This window comes from Ceratotherium simum, chromosome 16, assembly GCF_057802395.1.
Source record: "Ceratotherium simum simum isolate JZ-2026a chromosome 16, ASM5780239v1, whole genome shotgun sequence".
NCBI classification, from domain to species: domain Eukaryota; kingdom Metazoa; phylum Chordata; class Mammalia; order Perissodactyla; family Rhinocerotidae; genus Ceratotherium; species Ceratotherium simum.
This window is the reverse complement of record NC_141915.1, coordinates 62,413,997-62,430,516: the sequence shown is the minus strand read 5'-3', so window position 1 is coordinate 62,430,516 and position 16,520 is coordinate 62,413,997. Positions and strand designations below refer to the sequence as shown.

The 16,520-nt window shown below is 51.1% G+C and overlaps 1 protein-coding gene across 7 annotated transcripts in view; it reads right to left on the bottom strand.

Moving 5' to 3' along the window:
- Positions 1–16,520, bottom strand: part of TBCD (tubulin folding cofactor D) — a 202,786-nt gene that overhangs the window by 142,267 nt on the left and 43,999 nt on the right. For all 7 annotated transcript variants that reach the window (XM_087441863.1, XM_087441861.1, XM_087441864.1 and 4 more), the window contains 6 exons: positions 15,058–15,103; positions 13,392–13,524; positions 8,579–8,718; positions 7,012–7,072; positions 5,844–5,918; positions 820–914 (listed from right to left, as the gene is read on the bottom strand). In XM_087441863.1, coding sequence (XP_087297989.1) covers positions 820–914; positions 5,844–5,918; positions 7,012–7,072; positions 8,579–8,718; positions 13,392–13,524; positions 15,058–15,103 — 550 coding nt within the window. The remainder of the gene's footprint in view (positions 1–819; positions 915–5,843; positions 5,919–7,011; positions 7,073–8,578; positions 8,719–13,391; positions 13,525–15,057; positions 15,104–16,520) is intronic.

The window sequence follows — 16,520 nt, the reverse complement described above, 5'->3', positions numbered from 1 at the left end:
TCGTGCCTCACGATGCCAAGTGCACAGCCAGCTCCTCTGATGCCCCACAGCACGGTGCTGGTGAGGAAGACGCAGGGCCACACCCATCTCTGCACAGAGGTCTTTACTCTGGACACAAGTCACTTCCCAGGGCATGTGGTGTCTACAGTGACACACTGCAGGATAGGGCCCTCTCCGACTTTCGTGGGTATCCCTTCCTTCTGTCCACAGAGGCACCGCCAGCCACACTCAGGGACGCTCCTCACCAACCACAGCCAGGGTTTCATGTGGCCACGGCCCCACGCCCCACCTCTGAGTGACCAGGCCCGACAGCTGGGACACACAGGCCCAGGGCTTGGGGGTCCCTCTGCACCCGCCTCCCCCTGCTCAGGCCCTCCACCCATCCCCTCGATAGTGTGAGCTTTATTCCCAAGGAACCATGACGTCACTCCAGGTGACAAGAAGCACAGAGCCAGCGCACACTGTGTTCTTAACGGGCCACAGCACCCCATTTCACAAGGGTGAAAGCTGGTTCTGGGGGACAAGAAAATCTCAGACATCACAGTGGTTCACGGCGCCCCACATCCAGATATACAGTGTATCTGTGGTACTAAAATTTCACAGCAGGGAGAAGAGGCAATTAGGAAATTAGAAAGGCCAATATAAGAAAGAAGTTTGAGAGACACAGTCTGGGATGTTCTCTCCTACAAATACTTAAGCTAGCCGTGAGGGCAGAGACGTGGTGTGCTCAGGGCGGGCCACACCGGGGAGATGGGATACGAGGAAGCACCCCCCATGCTATAAACAGTCCTGACAATGCAACGTGCTGCAGCTACTCACCGTCCGCAAGTCGAGAAGGGAGCAACAGGCCTCTTCTGCCCAGTTCCGCCAACGCCAGACACCCGCCATGCCAGGCATTGTCTGTCTCCTGAAAACTGAGAGCACAGACAGCCTGAGACCAGAGTACTGCTGTCGGCATTTCCTCCGGTGCCCACACAGTGCAAGTCTACATCCTGCGCCCACGAGCCTCACTGAAACCCGTCAGTGTGTTTTTAAATTACCAGTTGGCTAAAGAAATGAAACACTCAGTTTAATTGAGGTGACTGCCCTGTTCAGTGCTTCTCTTCAGATCTCTGACTACGAGTACAAGTCCTGGGTCGGCCCCACATGCCGTTACAGAGACAGCAGTCCATAGTGTGCCTCGGCTGCACCCCGGGCCCCAGGCGGGCTTCCCACTAAGCCACATGCTCCAGCCGACCGCACACCCAGCACCTCTCCCCCCGTTAAAGTAACCGCATCCCTGAGGAAGCTCTGGGCCACACAACACCAGGATTCTGTCAAGTCGAGGTTAAAATACATTAGCAGAAAGGGGCAGAGAGACCTCCTTTTCATGGTGCACCGCTGCTGGTTCTAATGATTGAACTCGAGATAAAAAAGTAAGGATGAAATGGCATTTAGATAATTTTTTTGCCCTATTTGAAATACAAACCTTTAGTAAACAATTGCAATGCCAATTAATCAAGTTATACGTAAAATTTTATATTTAATAAAACTTTCCTGAAGTGGTTTGGAAGCTCTCTTGTTTAAAGGTGCAACTCGGGCATTATAAATAGTGAGAATAACTGTTTCTTATACTGATATGGGTTGTTCTGCGAGTTTCCACACTTGGTTGCCAACACAAACATGGGAATATACTTCCCCAAAAAGCAAGAGAAATTACAGGACTCTTTCCTTTCTACAAAAATTAATTTGATGGCAAAAAAATATTTAGAAAAACCAACTAAATCACATTACTAGCCGGCAACAAGCCCAAGAATATTCAGACAGGAGAGAGTCCAGGCTTACTGTTCACTCAGCAGACACTTAGGGAGAGGCCTGTGTGCCAGGCCCTGCTCTGGCCCTTGGGGACAGATTGACCGAGACAGACACGAAAGCTGCCCTTGGCCCTCGCCATAACTGGTGACTCAATTCCAATTATAATTTTTTTAAGTTCCAAATGTTTTATTAAATGTCTGTCCCAAAGGCTGTACAACCATTTCCAAAATTTAACATTGGCAGTTTATGTACTTCAGGATTTTAATTAGAGAAAGATGCTTCATGCTTTTCATAAAGATTTAATAACATCTGAAAGACCTGATAAAAGATGAGCATTGTGATGACTCAGTTATCACTAAAACAACTGCCAGTTATGCCAGTGTCTATTTCTAAACCAATGTGTGCACTGTCACTTGTCAGCGGCTGTGAATAGGTAGCAGGACCTTCCATCAGGCTGTAAAACACCTGTGGCCCAAGAGGGGACAAGGGGACCATCGTGTCCTGCCCACTCCAGGCAGACACAGGGAGCCTGTGGGACTCAGCAAAGGCACCTCCTCCCCAGGGCGCCGGGCGCGTGGCTAGACTTCAGCCCTACCCACCCTCTCTAAGGCCCAACCTACACAGCGGACGTGGACAGAGGCATGCAAAATACCAACATTAATACCATGCTATCACTGAGCCAGGAAACGCTAGCACTCCACCAAGTGGCAGAGGGCAAGTCCCTGCCCCAGACCCAAGCCCAGGGCAATCCTGGAAGAGGACAGGGCTCAGAGGAGTGGAGACAGAGCAAACGGCAGAGACAGGAGGAGGCAGGTTCCAGAGAAGGCAAGGCCAAGACGGGCTCAGGGACATTGGCCTCAGATCACCAAGGGCAATGGAAAGCACCAAACTGACGAGAACGACCTCAAAGGTGACAAGGGGAACCATGTGGAGGGCAAGCAACCGTCCACGTAAAATGAATGGAGAAGAGGTTCTTAGTTATCTGCTCACCTCTGCATCCAATGTCCCTGGAAGGACACAGAAGAAATGGGTGCCCCTGGGTAACCAGGAAGAGGGGACACTGTGGGCAGGGGTGCAGAACAGAGGGAGGCCTTTCATCAACTTTCATTTTGAATTTATAACTAAAATATTACCCAGTCAAAAACGTCAATAAAACTAGAAGAGAAGAATGGAAAGGAAGCATGTGGTACATCTCCTACTGAGACAGGGGCTGCTCCCTGAAGCCACGGTGGCACCACCACAGACTTCTCAACGTCTCAGAGACTCAGGTAAATCAGCAGGACCCACAGCACACCCGGGACCCGGGGCTGCAGAGTTGCGGTCCATTTGTTAACTGGAGAACCCGTGGGGCTTAGTTCAGACAGCAGTCACAGAGGACCCCAGCAAGGCCACAGAGGACCCCAGCAAGGCCGACCGGGCCTTACTCCCCTCCTCCCTGGGCACCCTGCTCCTGCCATGGCCTGGACTGGTGGGTCTGGAACGCACTAACTCCGGGGTCCTGTCCTGAAGTAATGCTGCTGTGGCCAGCAAGGAGCTAAACCATGGTTTTCTAAGTGGTGGGAGTGCGGGGGGCCACAGGTATTGAAGGGCACTTGCACGTTCAGGGGATGGGACACAGGGAGGGGAGCAACAGGCTGGACACAGGATGGCCGCGCTGCTCACACTGGTCCTGTAGGGCTCACTGTAAAGCCCCCTTGGGGACTTGTGCAGCAACAGGCCACATACCCTGGCCCGGAAACAGGGCAGTGAGTGAAGTAACAGTCCTGGGAGCGGGGTGTTCCTACAGTCAAGGGAATTAATGTCCTGTTTCTGACCATTTCAGAAAAGGCTAGCCACTCACCACACATCCCAAGAGGACATAAAAGGAGCGACGAGATCAGAGCAGCAGCTGGGCCAGGTCTCCAGCCAGCCCTGCCACCCCCGCCCCACCTCACATCCCCTCCACTCAGATAGTCCCTGCCTCTCGGTGTCTTCAAACGTCTCGTCTGCGGTTAACTCCTGTCTATGCCTCGCTCTACAAGCAGGTATTTCACACCCATGGGCGCAGGTGCCGTCCAGGGAGGGACTGTCTGTGGGTGCACTCAGGCCTCTGCTCAGATGTGGGGTGGAGGCCCCTTCCTTCAACATCCTGCTTGTTGCTGTGTCTGCCGGCCCTGGAATCAAGAGCAGTAAGACCATTTCCACTCTCCACAACCTGGCTACAAAAATCAGCGGAACTCATTAAAACAACAAAATAAAGGCCAAGAAGCATTTGGAGATTAAGCTAACCAGGATGACTGAAACTAGACTGAGACGGCAGGTCTGGAGAAGGACCACACATCCGACCAGAGAAGTCCTTTGAGAGCAAAGACAACCAACGAGTTCCTGAGACGTGCTGAACTCACGGTCCACAGGCCTCAGGCAGAAGGCGCAGCAGCTGGAGAGGTGAGGAGGCTGGGGATCTGGGCCGGTAGGGGAGGCCAAACGGGAAGGGACTCGAGAGGGCCAGTGAGAAGGGAGGGAAGGAGGCTATGCAAGGACAGCGTGAGGAAGGTTGGGTCAGACAGCTAAAAATGACCAGAGGGAATGTGCAGAAATACTCTAAGGAGGAAAGAGAAAAAGACAAAGAGTACTTGAGGGACACGGCCACCCCAGATGACAGGCCGGAGAAGACAGGCCACAGGGCATTTCCACCCTCCAAAATCCAGTCTCAAAGCTCTGCCTTCTCCTGTGGGCAATATGTTCTGCCACAGCCACTCCCACGGCTACCCCCTCAGCAGCCACCCAGGGACACACACCTCTGTGCCCGGGACCAGCGGGGTCCCAGCGTCACCAGCACACCCACCACCATGCCACCAGAAAAGAACTCCAAGAAGACGCCCTAAGACAAGCCAGCAGAATCGTCACGTTTTGATGGGGAAGCACATGGACAAGAAGCAAACGCTTTCTTTCCCTCATCCATGGGTTCCGCAGAGAGTCCTGATAAGGGCTATGTTTTCTGCTGGCAGAGAATGGTGAGATATTTCCACCAGAAGACACAGCCACACACATAGCATTATTCTGAAAAAGATGACCAACAGTTGACATACCGTTATCTGCACTCCTTCAACTGCCACTGAGCAGCTCGAGGCTAAATGCAGGAAGAAACCTGCTCCGGGAGCGCTCACTCTGGGGGACGCGCACGGAGCGGTCTCAGTGACTCACACACACATACACAAGCACCCAAAAGTGCTGACAGCACAGCTTTCTCCAACACAGTAGTAGTTCCACAAGAAAAGCAACGGGCTAACGAAGGCAGGAGTCAAGGAGGGGGTCTAACAAACACCACACGTCCTCCACACACCTGCTTCTGAAACCAGGAGAGACATCTACACACCAACTGAAGGCTCCTCGGCGAGGAACCCCACTCACTGTGCCTTCTACCCAAGCACACGTGCCCGAGAGTCCACCTGCACTGCCAGGGGGCTCTGCCCTTCAACCCTGGCCTGTAGGCCCCAGGCTCAAGACACCAAAAACCCGCCACCTGCACATCCCGGCCCACACCCGCATTGTGGGCAGGCCACACACCACCCAGACACCAGACTCCTCTGAAGGGCCACAGATGCAACACAACCACTACCACATGCAGCTGTGCAAGTTCAAATCTGATAAAAGTAAGTACAATTTAAACTAAGACCTCAGTCACACTAGCCTCTGTTTAAGGTCTCAACAGCCACACGTGGCTAGTGGCTCCAGCAAGTCAGATCTGGAACACGCCGTCATCACAGGAAGTTTTCCTAGACGTGCAGGCCTGAATTCACTCCAATAACCACAGGTTTCTCTAAGGATAAATATCTATGTGTGTATAAGTTCAAAACTGATTATTCTTTTGCCTTAAGGTTTTTAAATGTAATGGAGTCTAAGGTGATAAAAAAATATATACCAGAAATAACTAGAGCTCTGCAATTTAACTTCAAAAGAAAAAAAAAAGGCTTTGGGGCTCTGACACATAGCTTAGTGAAAAAGGATTTAAGGAAAGAAAAGCCACTGCTTTTACCCAGAAATACGTCTCCCTTCATCTCCTCACATACCTGAAGCAGTCCAACACAGACCCAACCACGTCGTCCGCCAGCTCTTTAGGAAGCCTTCCAGCCATCCTACCAATGCTGAAAAAGAGAAGCAATGCTCGTCAGCATCGACAGCCTGCCACAGAGGGTGCACGCCAAACTAGGAGCCATCTTCCTTCGCTCAGAAAAAGGAAAGGAGAGGCTGACCCTAAGCCAGCCTCGCACACGCTCTGCTCCACAGAAGGTCGCCTCCCCATCATGTTGACGTGAACAGACTAAACAGACAGGACAGGTGTCTGCATGCGTCTGAGGAGGACCGAGCCCACGGGGCATACAGCACGTCACTGACGGACAACAGCACCCAGCATTGGGCCACACTGTTGACCTGAATCCCCTAGACCGTCCTGCCCAGTGGGCTGCCCCACTTCCACACTGGATGCCGACCATGCCGACTCCATCAGGCCACCAATGTGGGATTGGCGTCCCCCCACTGGGTCCTGGCTAGAGGTGTCCCAGGAAGCCCCTCCCTCCTGGCCTATCGCACTCCAACCAGACGTGACTTTGGGCTCAGAGCTTGCCCTCTGCTGAGGGGAAGCCCCTACGTGAGCCCGTCAGCCCCGAGTGTCGTGCGTCTGGACTGACGGGCACAGAGGCCTGGAAGGACCATGGGGAGGGAGCCACCCAGCACCTTCACCCGCTTCACTCTTCACGGCAGAGGGCTCAGCGTATCTTCAACATCTACTGTATGCTTTGCCCCCACCGGCCACTGGCTCTGCAAGGCCTGGCCTGCTGGGTGAGCCGCGCTCCCCCACGCTCCCCGGGTGCCTCTCTGAGGCTATTCCCTCAGGCACAGCAGAGGATGGACACCAGCCCACACTCGGGGCGCCTGCTCACTACATGGGGGCAGCGCTCCTCTGTGGGCACAGGGGGTGGGGTTGTGGTGACGAGGACGTGGCAGAGCAAGGAACGGCAAAAAAGGCAAACATAGCGTGCTCACAATTCTCACCATAAAGCGAGAAAATGAAGGAGCTTCAAATCAACCTCAGGCATTATCTTTAAAATCAGAACATAGAGAAACGTAAATTAGAAAAAATCATTCTATCTTTTAAAAATCTCTAAGCCGTCTGCTGCTCTCAAACCCCACAGGAAGCGCTGAGCGATGAAAAGGCTGAGCAGACAGCCAGACACCTACCCTTTGGCAGCAGACCAGCGCACAATGGTGTCCTTGTCCTTCAACCCCACCAGCAGCTGCTCTGGAAGAACAAGGAAGGCAGGGCCGTGAGCTCCAGGGTACCCCCAGTCTAATCATCCCACTGCTAGGTAAGTTCTCAAGTTCCCAGCTTGAGGAACTCACCCTGCACATCACTCAAAAGAGCACAGGAAGGGAATTACACTAAGATCTTAATTCCAATTAAAGAAAATAACATTTCCTTCTCTATGGTTTTAAATCATCATTTAAAGTCAATTTTTGCCATTGTTCCTAAGAAGCAGCCCCATCCCTCAGAGCAGTCACCGGGCAGACAGCACCAGCAAGGGAGGCCAGAGGTCACCAAGCTTCCTCACCAAGCAGGTGAGGAAGGGTTCCCAGAGAAAACAGTGTCTGCAGGAGGCCACAGAGGAGCGGCTCTATGGGGACGGGGTCCTGGAGACGGGCCAGACTTTAGGAAAAGCCACACAGAGGCCCGAAGGAAGTTGGGGAGGTGTCAGCCGCCTTCATAAGGGCCTTGCAAGCCCCAGTCAGTGGAAACCTTGACAAGGGCACCAAACACCCACAAAGGCCTGGCTCGGAGGAAGGACAGGAGCCTGTGAAGGTGTCCAAGTTCACTGTGACCGGGGCAGTCTAGGGCCCCAAGGTAGGGGAGACAGCAGGAGTAGACAACTCTGGGAAGAAACCTACTATGAAGGGGAAGGAAGTGGATGTGAGCAGAGAGCAAAACAGCACTGGAGGAGGCGGAGGAGGAGACCACAAGGAAGGGGGTGGGGATACGAGAAACACCAATGAGGGGGTGGTGGGAGGGAGATGAAGCAGGGGGCTGGGGGGGGTGGGCGGTGGGAGAGCCGAACAAGGAGGGGGTAGTAGGAGGCTGGCCCTGCTGAGGGGGGGGCCTGGTCCACCTTCGGGGGCAGGGAGCAGGCAGAGTTATGTAGAGCCCATCACACGGGGCTCTGTCCCTCTGTGCAGCAGGGGATGCCACCTGGGATGAGAGTGGGTCAGGCGGAGAGCTCCGCGTGTTTGAGGTGGTAGGGGCATGGCAAGGTGTGGAAGGTGCAGGGCCAGGGAAGCCACCACTCCATTTCCCCAGGAAAACGCCGAGGCCACCGGCTGGACGCACCCAGGTTAGGCATGGGGAAGCAGCATGAGCAGGGGCCTGAGACACTGGTGGGGACCGGTGGGAGGGCGAAGGGTGTGCTCCTGGGCTCTGAGGCGCACAGGGAGAGCGTGGAAACAGGACGGCTCACACAAGGAAGCGAACAGTGGGGGGAATGTCAGGCCCCAGTGAGCGCGGATGTTCCCGTGTGGTGCAGGGCTGGGTATCAGGACTGCAGGCCAGTGGCCACGTGCTCAGTGGGCGAGGAAGGTGACAGAAGGTCACGTGATGCCAGCACAAAGAGGGGAAGGAGGTGGTGCAGCCAATGAAATGCAGCTTAGAGGAGCTGATGCCCAGAAGCCCCAGCGTGAAGCAAACGGACCCTGCCCAGACCAGAGCCAGGCAACGGTCCACTACAGGCTCCCTAGAAGGCTGCGGGACCCCACACACCTATCACGCTCTCCACCTCCTCAGGGACATCGTCGTCGTCTGCATCGCTGTCGGGAATCTTGGCGTGCGTCTGGGGCCCTGTCTGACTCTGGGCACAGAGCTGTAGGTTAGCAGCCAAGGAGCGGCAGCCACGCTGGTACCTGCAGGGAGCACACAACCACAGACCTGCGGTCATGACCAACGCCTGAAGACAAATGATCTTGATAACTGAAATCAACAACTCAGCATCACTTGGAATCCTCAAGGATGCCTGTGAGAAGTCCTCATGCTTTACAGAGACAGGATGCAAAGGAAGAAGCGAGTATCAAGTGTCATCAGCACAGACTGCCAAGAAAAGATAATGACCTAACTTAGCTACAGAACACAGATTCAAATTTTAGGCTACTCTGGAATCCTCACGTATCGTAAGGTTTTCATGGTAGAGAGGTAGGTGATAAAGGCGACAATGAGAACCCATCTGACAGAAGCGCAGGGAGGGCGTTCCAACAACCCACTGGCCTCGTCCTTACTTACAAGCAGGCAGCGCCTTTCCAACAGCTCTGCCTCCTGTCCCAGCGAGAACAGGCCACCACCCACCACCCCCCAGGCAAATGCCAGCCGGCCCTTTGTCACTGCAGCAGCTCCCACAGACGCTGCCTCCAGCATGCTCTCACAGTCCCCACCAACCACAGCTCTCTTCCCCACTCAAGTGGAGGCCACCAGCATTATCTCCCCTGCAGACAGTGGAGGGGCCACCAGCACAGGCCGGCTCAGCTGTATGACTCTGCACAGCTCCTGAACCTCTTGCCACCTCAGTTTCCCCATTGGTAAAATGAGGTCCTACGAAGAGGGCTGTGACGAGGATGGATGAGAGGATGTGCGCGAAGCACCCAGACCAGGGCCTGTGCAGAGCAAGGCCCATAAATGCCGCCTTCCCTTCCCACAAGGTGGGTGTGAGACACACATGGGCCTGACTCTCAAGTGGTCCACCTCAGGACAGGGCCTGGAGTATAAAAGGTGTCCAAGTCCAGTTACGGAGTGAACGCTGGGGGATGCAGCCTGAGGCCGACTCCAGAACATGGATGACTTGGGCTCTGGAGACAGAACAGGAAACTCGAACACCAGCTCAGACATGGTTAACTGTGGCCTTGAACAACTCATGGAGGTCTCACCTCTCTGGGCCTCAGTTTCCAACTCCATAAAACAAGGATAGTGGCAGGCAATTCCCAGATGACAGTAAAAATGCATTGTTTTAAGCTGCTAAATTTTGGGGTCCTCTGTTATGCAGCTGTGATATTATGATTTGTAATAAGAAATATATACTTGGTCTTTGTGCATTTCTGGATGAAAGTGTGTTTTGTTATGTGAATGAGGTGACTTTTATGAGGCTGGCTGCTGGGGGAACCGATCATGTAAATAGAAGGCGGGAACTTTCAGTCCCACCCCCTGACCTCCAGGGAGGGAGAGGGGCTGGAGGTTGAACCAACTGCCAATAGCCGATGACTTAACCAACCGTGCCTGTGGAATGAAGCCTCCATTAAGATCCAAAAGGACAGGGTTCAGAGAGCTTCCCGGCTGGTGAACATGTGGAGATTGAGGAGAGCAGCGCACCTGGAGAGGGCACAGAAGGAAGCTCCACAACCTTTCCCTGTAACTTGCCCTATGCATCTCTTCCACCTGGCTGTTCCTGAGTTACGTCCTTTTATAATAAACCAGTAATCTAGTAAGTGAAATGTCTTCCTGAGCTCTGTGAGCTGCTAACCAAACCTGAGGAGAGGGGTCGTGGGAACCTCCAATCTATAATCTATCAGTCAGAAGCACAGGTGACAACCTGCACTTGCAACTGGCATCTGAAGCGGGGATGGAGGGACAGTCTTGTGGGACTGAGCCCTTGACCTGTGGGGTCTGACGCTATCTCCGGGTAGACAGTGTGAGAACTGAGTTAAACTCTAGGACACTCAGCTGGTTTCAGAGAATTGCTTGGTGTGGGGGAAAAACCCACATCAGAGTTGGTGTTGGAATTGGCATAGCAACAGATAACCAACACAGGTGGACATCACCAGCTATCACAGGGCTGCTGTCAGGATCACAAAGCAGCCAGCACGACGCTCACGAGTCAGAGATCAGTCCTGTGGCGGCTGTGGTCGGTGTCCTATTATTCTCCTCGAATGAGCACACACATTAATCGCAAGGTAGAAATCCTCAGTGCTCAGTAACCAGAGACCTGATGACACCAGAAAGACGACAGACTGTAGGCTGCCAGCAGACTTAGCCCTCTGCCATAAACAAGCACAAAACCTCGACAAAACATATAAACCAACTGTTGGCAAGGCAAGAGACCACAACCAAGGCTGGGCTACAGTCCCTCAGAGCAGGGAAGCCCCGGGGCACCACACTTCCCCTCTGCTTCCTCCCCAAAGGCACTTTCTAAACTGCAGCACAGAAAAATAGAGCCCAGGCAGACAGCAGCAGTCTTGCCAGGTGGAAGAAAAAAACATTCGCCACTACTGAGATGGCCAGTATTTGGGGACAGATGTTGGAGAAAAGGGAGTTGCTGAGAAGGAACCCCAAAATTCTGCACAAAGATCTTATTGGATCCTTGGGCAACCCCTAAGATGTGTGTGCAGAGCAAGATCCAGAAGAACCATCAGAGAGTAGCTGGGAGGCTGAGAGCTGAACAGAGTTCAGAGGTCACGTAATGCTGGGGAGGCACGGAGATGCGGGCCCAGCAAGAGGGGACTGAAAGGCCGTGCAGTAGGAGTGAGGAGCATGCTGCAGGAGGGGGGCTACGCTCCAGGAGAGGCAGAACGGAAGGAAACCCACCCCACCAGGGCCTCCCCGAGACAGGACAGAGAGCAGCACCAGGGAGTCACGGCCCGCCAGGCAGGCTCACCCCTCTTAAAGGGAAGGTCACCAGTAAGACAGTGACGCTAAAAGATACAACAAAAACATAACAGAGGAGATAAAATGAAAAAAATACAAAAAGAAGGAAAGATGAAAGAGAGAGAAAACAAATAAGATGGTAGCCTTCAACCAACCACATCAATAATCATAGTCAACATAAAGGGACATGTAGACTGAACAAAAGAATTATGATGCTAGGGCCAGCCTCGTGGCTTAGCGGTTAAGTGCGCACGCTCCGCTGCTGGCGGCCCCGGGTTCGGATCCCGGGCGCGCATTGACGCGCTGCTTCTCCGGCCATGCTGAGGCCGCATCCCACATACAGCAACTAAAGGGATGTGCAGCTATGACATACAACTATCTACCGGGGCTTTGGGGGGAAAAATAAATAAATAAATAAAATCTTTAAAAAAAAAAAAAAGAATTATGATGCTTAACTATCTCCTTCCCACATAAATACTTATAGCACTTGTGATGGTCACTGTCACGTGTCAACCTGACTGGGTCATGGGGTGCCCAGACATTTGGTCAAACATTATTCTAGGTGTTATTATTTGAGGCCTCATCTCTCTGGGCCTCAGTTTCCGACTCCATAAAACAAGGACAGTGGCAGGCAATTCCCAGGTGACATTAAAAATGCATTGTTTTAAGCCACTAAATTTTGGGGTACTCTGTTACATAGCTGTGATATTATGATTTGTAATAAGAAATATATACTTGCTTTTTGTCCATTTCTGGATGAAAGTGTGTTTTGTTATGTGAATGAGGTGACTTTTTTTTTGAAGCCCCAAAGGATGGATGTGTGGGTATTTTTCGATGAGATTAACATTTAAATCAGTGGACTGAGTAAACCAGACTTCCCTCCCTAATGTGAGTGGGCTTCATCCAATCAGTTGGAGGCCTGAAGAGAGCAAACAAGTTGACCTTCCCTCGAGTAAGAGGGTCTTCTTCTTGCCTTTGGACTCAAACTGAAACACGGGCTCTTCCTGAGTCTCAGGCCTGCCGGCTTTCATATGACACCATCAGCTCTCCTGGGTCTCCAGCTTGCCAACTCACCCTGAAGATCTGGGGAGTCACTAACCTCCACAATCACACAAGCGAATTCCTTAGAATAAGCCTCTTCATATACACACACTCATCCTACTGCTTCTGTTTCTCTGAACCCTCATTCAGCACCAAACATTAATTTTCCAGAGCATTTTGGAAACTAACTACTAACATTTACATAAACCACTTCTTATAAAACAAGCTATATGCAGAACACCCAAAAGGCAGTTCAGTAAAACATCACACATGTCTCTGGAATCTGCTATAACTGGAGACAAAGGCTGAGCTGAACATAATTAAATCATTCTTCCCAAACCACACATATTAATACCTGAAATAAAACTGAAGACTGTTAAAACACAGTACCCCAAGCACAGTGGAAAAGTCTGTTTCCATGGGAGCCACCAATTTGAAAGCAATCTATTAATAAAGCTGGCCACCTACAGACTGTTAAGATGTCATTTCCACCAACAGGCAAAGACAGCTTTGTTTTCTGAATAAACCTTAAGGAGTGAGTTTGTTTTCTCTGAAAGAAGCCTGTGATTCAGATTTATCATTGATCAAAACAGAGCTTTCCCCACAGCAAGTCCAAGTTAGTAAAGCTGTATTGTATCTGAATGTCACATAAAATGCAAAAACAAGCTTTTCTTGTCATCACTCCGGCTCTAATTATTCTTACTGGAAGATGTACGGTCAGAAAATAACCAAAAGGAAAACTGCTCTTTCCAAAATCAGAAACACTCTTGAGACTAAGAAAAAAATGAAAGCAGAAGATACTCTTTACCCATCAGCCCACTCTGTCATGGCCACCAGAAACACAGGTGGTCACCACATCCGCCATCGACAGGCGCTCAGGCCGTGCGTAGTCATGGCTTGGTCTACCAACCTCCACTTCGCCACCTTGGGTTTCAGGAAGGTCAGGCCCAGCCGCTGCACAAGCTTCACCCCAAGTTTCCGGAGCAGGGTCTGGTTGCTGTCGGGGAGCCTGCAGCCATCCAGGCACGTAAGAACGGGGGCAGCTGTGAACAACAGCACATTCTGCTCAGTTTGGTGGCAAGGATTTTATATGATCTCCCAAACTGCACCATCTGTGTTGAACATCTACAACATTAAAACCACAGACAATTCTACAGGTCCCCTCAAATGCAGTGTGATGTCATAAATTTACACTGAACCCCTTAACTCTGTTTCATAAAGACCCCCTTCATCCCATGTCATTTACCAAGTGAGCTAGAGTCGAGCCTGCTCAACTTTCTCACTGTGAAGCATCAAACGCGGAGGCTGGTAGAACAAAGAGGAGCCCCAAGAGAGAGGGAGAAGCCTTTCTAAGTAAAGAGAACAGCTTATGCAAAGGCTTGGCAGGTAAAAGAACAGGCCAAGGATTACCGGAGATGTGCAAACGGATTTGGGATTCTTTGTGTTGTTTTGTTGTTGTCTCACCGGGCAGTCACACGGCATCAGGCAGGAAGGACTAGAGCGAGGCACGAGACTGCGGAATAGGGGAGGACCAGAAACCTGATGGGGAGGGTCTCTATAAGCAGGGAAATGGCGTGACCAGCTCTTCTGCTGCCAAGGCTGTTTGGGGGAACGAGGTGGGCATCAGGGGGAAGCCGAGGCCATGAAAGCGCACAGGATGGCGTGTCATGTGTGACAAGGAGGGCGGGATTTCAAGACAAGTTGTAAGAGCATCTGAATGATTTCCCAAAAGACCCAAACGGGCGCAGTGACTAACCTGGGAATAACTGACAGTAACTCAAAAGAGACCCGGGGCCACATGTGCAAGTCCAATGAGGACAAGATGTGCAGATGCTGAGCGGTTAGTGCTCATTTTCTCAGGTGTGATAATGACAGCAGGGTTATGTTTTTAAAGAGTCCCTATCTTTTAGAGACACCTATTGAAAGAGAAGCAGATGAAATGACAGGGTGTCTAGGTGGGCCGAGCAGTACAGAGGAAACAAGAGTGGCCGGAATTAAAAACCGGAAGCTTGTGATAGAACTATGCGAGTTCGTTATACCATTCTCCCTTCCTGTATACGTGTTTGAAATTTTCTACAATGAAAACTTTAAAAAAAAATAGACTCAACTATTCAAATCTGATTTATACATCTTCTGAAACACAAAGCTCTAAGAAATTTCTTTTGGTCCAGGTAGTAAACCTCTCTGCAGCAAGAATCACTGTACTTATTTTCATAAATTGAAGTTCAATCTAAAATTAAGAGAATGAGGCAAAAAGCAAAAGATGTGGCTGTGGCTATAGGAAGAACACAGCGGGAGACCTCGGGGCTGTGTCGATGTCACCAAGTCCCCCAGGATCAAGTCCCGCCAGGCAAGGCGTCAGGAACCCAGACCTCCTGCACAAGACCTAAAAGTCAGATTATTAAAACACACATGCACACACAAAACAAACAAAAACCAAAGAGCTATGATAGTGTCCAAATATAGCAAATTCCAGATTCTTGTACCTACGAATAAAATGTTAAGGAGACACACGTGATCATGCACAGGGCAAACTCACAGCACACAACACACCCTCTGCCACAAATAACTCTTACCATAGGGTAAACAGTCTTCACGTTTTCCATGCTTAAATATTTGTGCCTGAAAAAAAAAATTCTATTAAAATGTTGCAAATACATTTACAAATTTAAAACATAAATTATCAAAACAATTCACTGCATCTTCCAGAATTTTTATTCTAAACAGTCACCCCCAAATAACAAGAGAACAGTTTCTGTACATGATAAAGAAAGGGATTACAAGAGACTGGAGGGGAATCTTAAAAGGAAGCAACGAAAAATCGAGGCAACAAGAAAGCGCAGTTCACATGGAGGGCGGAGACTTCCCTGCTGACCAGGCCCAAGCTGAAGTTAAGGGCATTAGCCTCTAAGGAGGAGAGCAAAGCATCTCTCTGGGTGTTTTAATTCCTGTGTATAAATAAAGATACCAAAGGATAAAAGTTACAAGTCGAAGCATCTCATGCAAAGGTGAAGAACCCAAGCATTCCTTCCTAGTCAGCAAACGAGAAGAGCACACATCCGCCCCTCCAGTGGGGCCCGGCAGCGCTGGTCACCTGGACCCATGGGACTGACACCCACAGGTCACTTCCCTTGTAACCAATGACCACCTCCAAACTCGCAGACCTTGAGACCCCTGAATTCTCAACTTGAAATCTTATCCTCCGCTTTCAAGTCTGGAAGACAAATGGGACAATTCACACAGCATCCAAGCCCCTTAAAGAGAGAATCCTAGCGCTGAGCACTTCTAAGAAACAGCTAAAAAATTTGTTTTCCTTCAAAAATAGTATTTACTCAGCAAGGTAAGAAGTGCCTCTGAAGGTACGTGGCCCCATCTTCTCCAGAGCCCCTCATCCCCGACACCAGGTCCTGACAGTCCGGGAGCTGCTCAGCTGAGGTGAAGGGGACTTCCCAAACACCCTGGTCCATAGTACTTCACGCAGAGACTAGCCACCCGTCCAGCCCTGGGCCTGTGCAGCGTCAACGCTCCGAGGTAGGCCAGGGACATCACAACACACAAGTCACAGTGCAATCTCCCAGAAAGGGACCCTACGGCTCCACTGCCTTTCCCAGCACACGTCATGCAGCCTTGTCTTGTCAGCTCCCTTCACGGACCTGGAATCACTCTGTAAAATACTCTGCAAAGCCCCTCAGCAGAAGTCACGCTCTTCTGCTCTTTCTCCCCCGTTCAAGCCCAATACCTTGAACCCACCACTCCAGATCAGGAAGTTCAGAACACTTCCTTCATTCTACCGCCTTCAGTGCCCTTACACTATCACCACAGAAGGAGCCATCCCTACAACGTGCGAGGTGCTGACAACTGGCCAGACAGGACCCGCATTCTCACAGGCCACATTTGAGATGCACCCATTTCATGGCTTAGAAAACCAGTCCCAAGACACTGAAAATCTGTGTCTTTATAATTTGGGTTTATGATAAGGGGGAAGTCACCTGGATCCCCTAGCTTCTTCCTGGTGAATTTCTAAAGGAGTCAGGGAGAT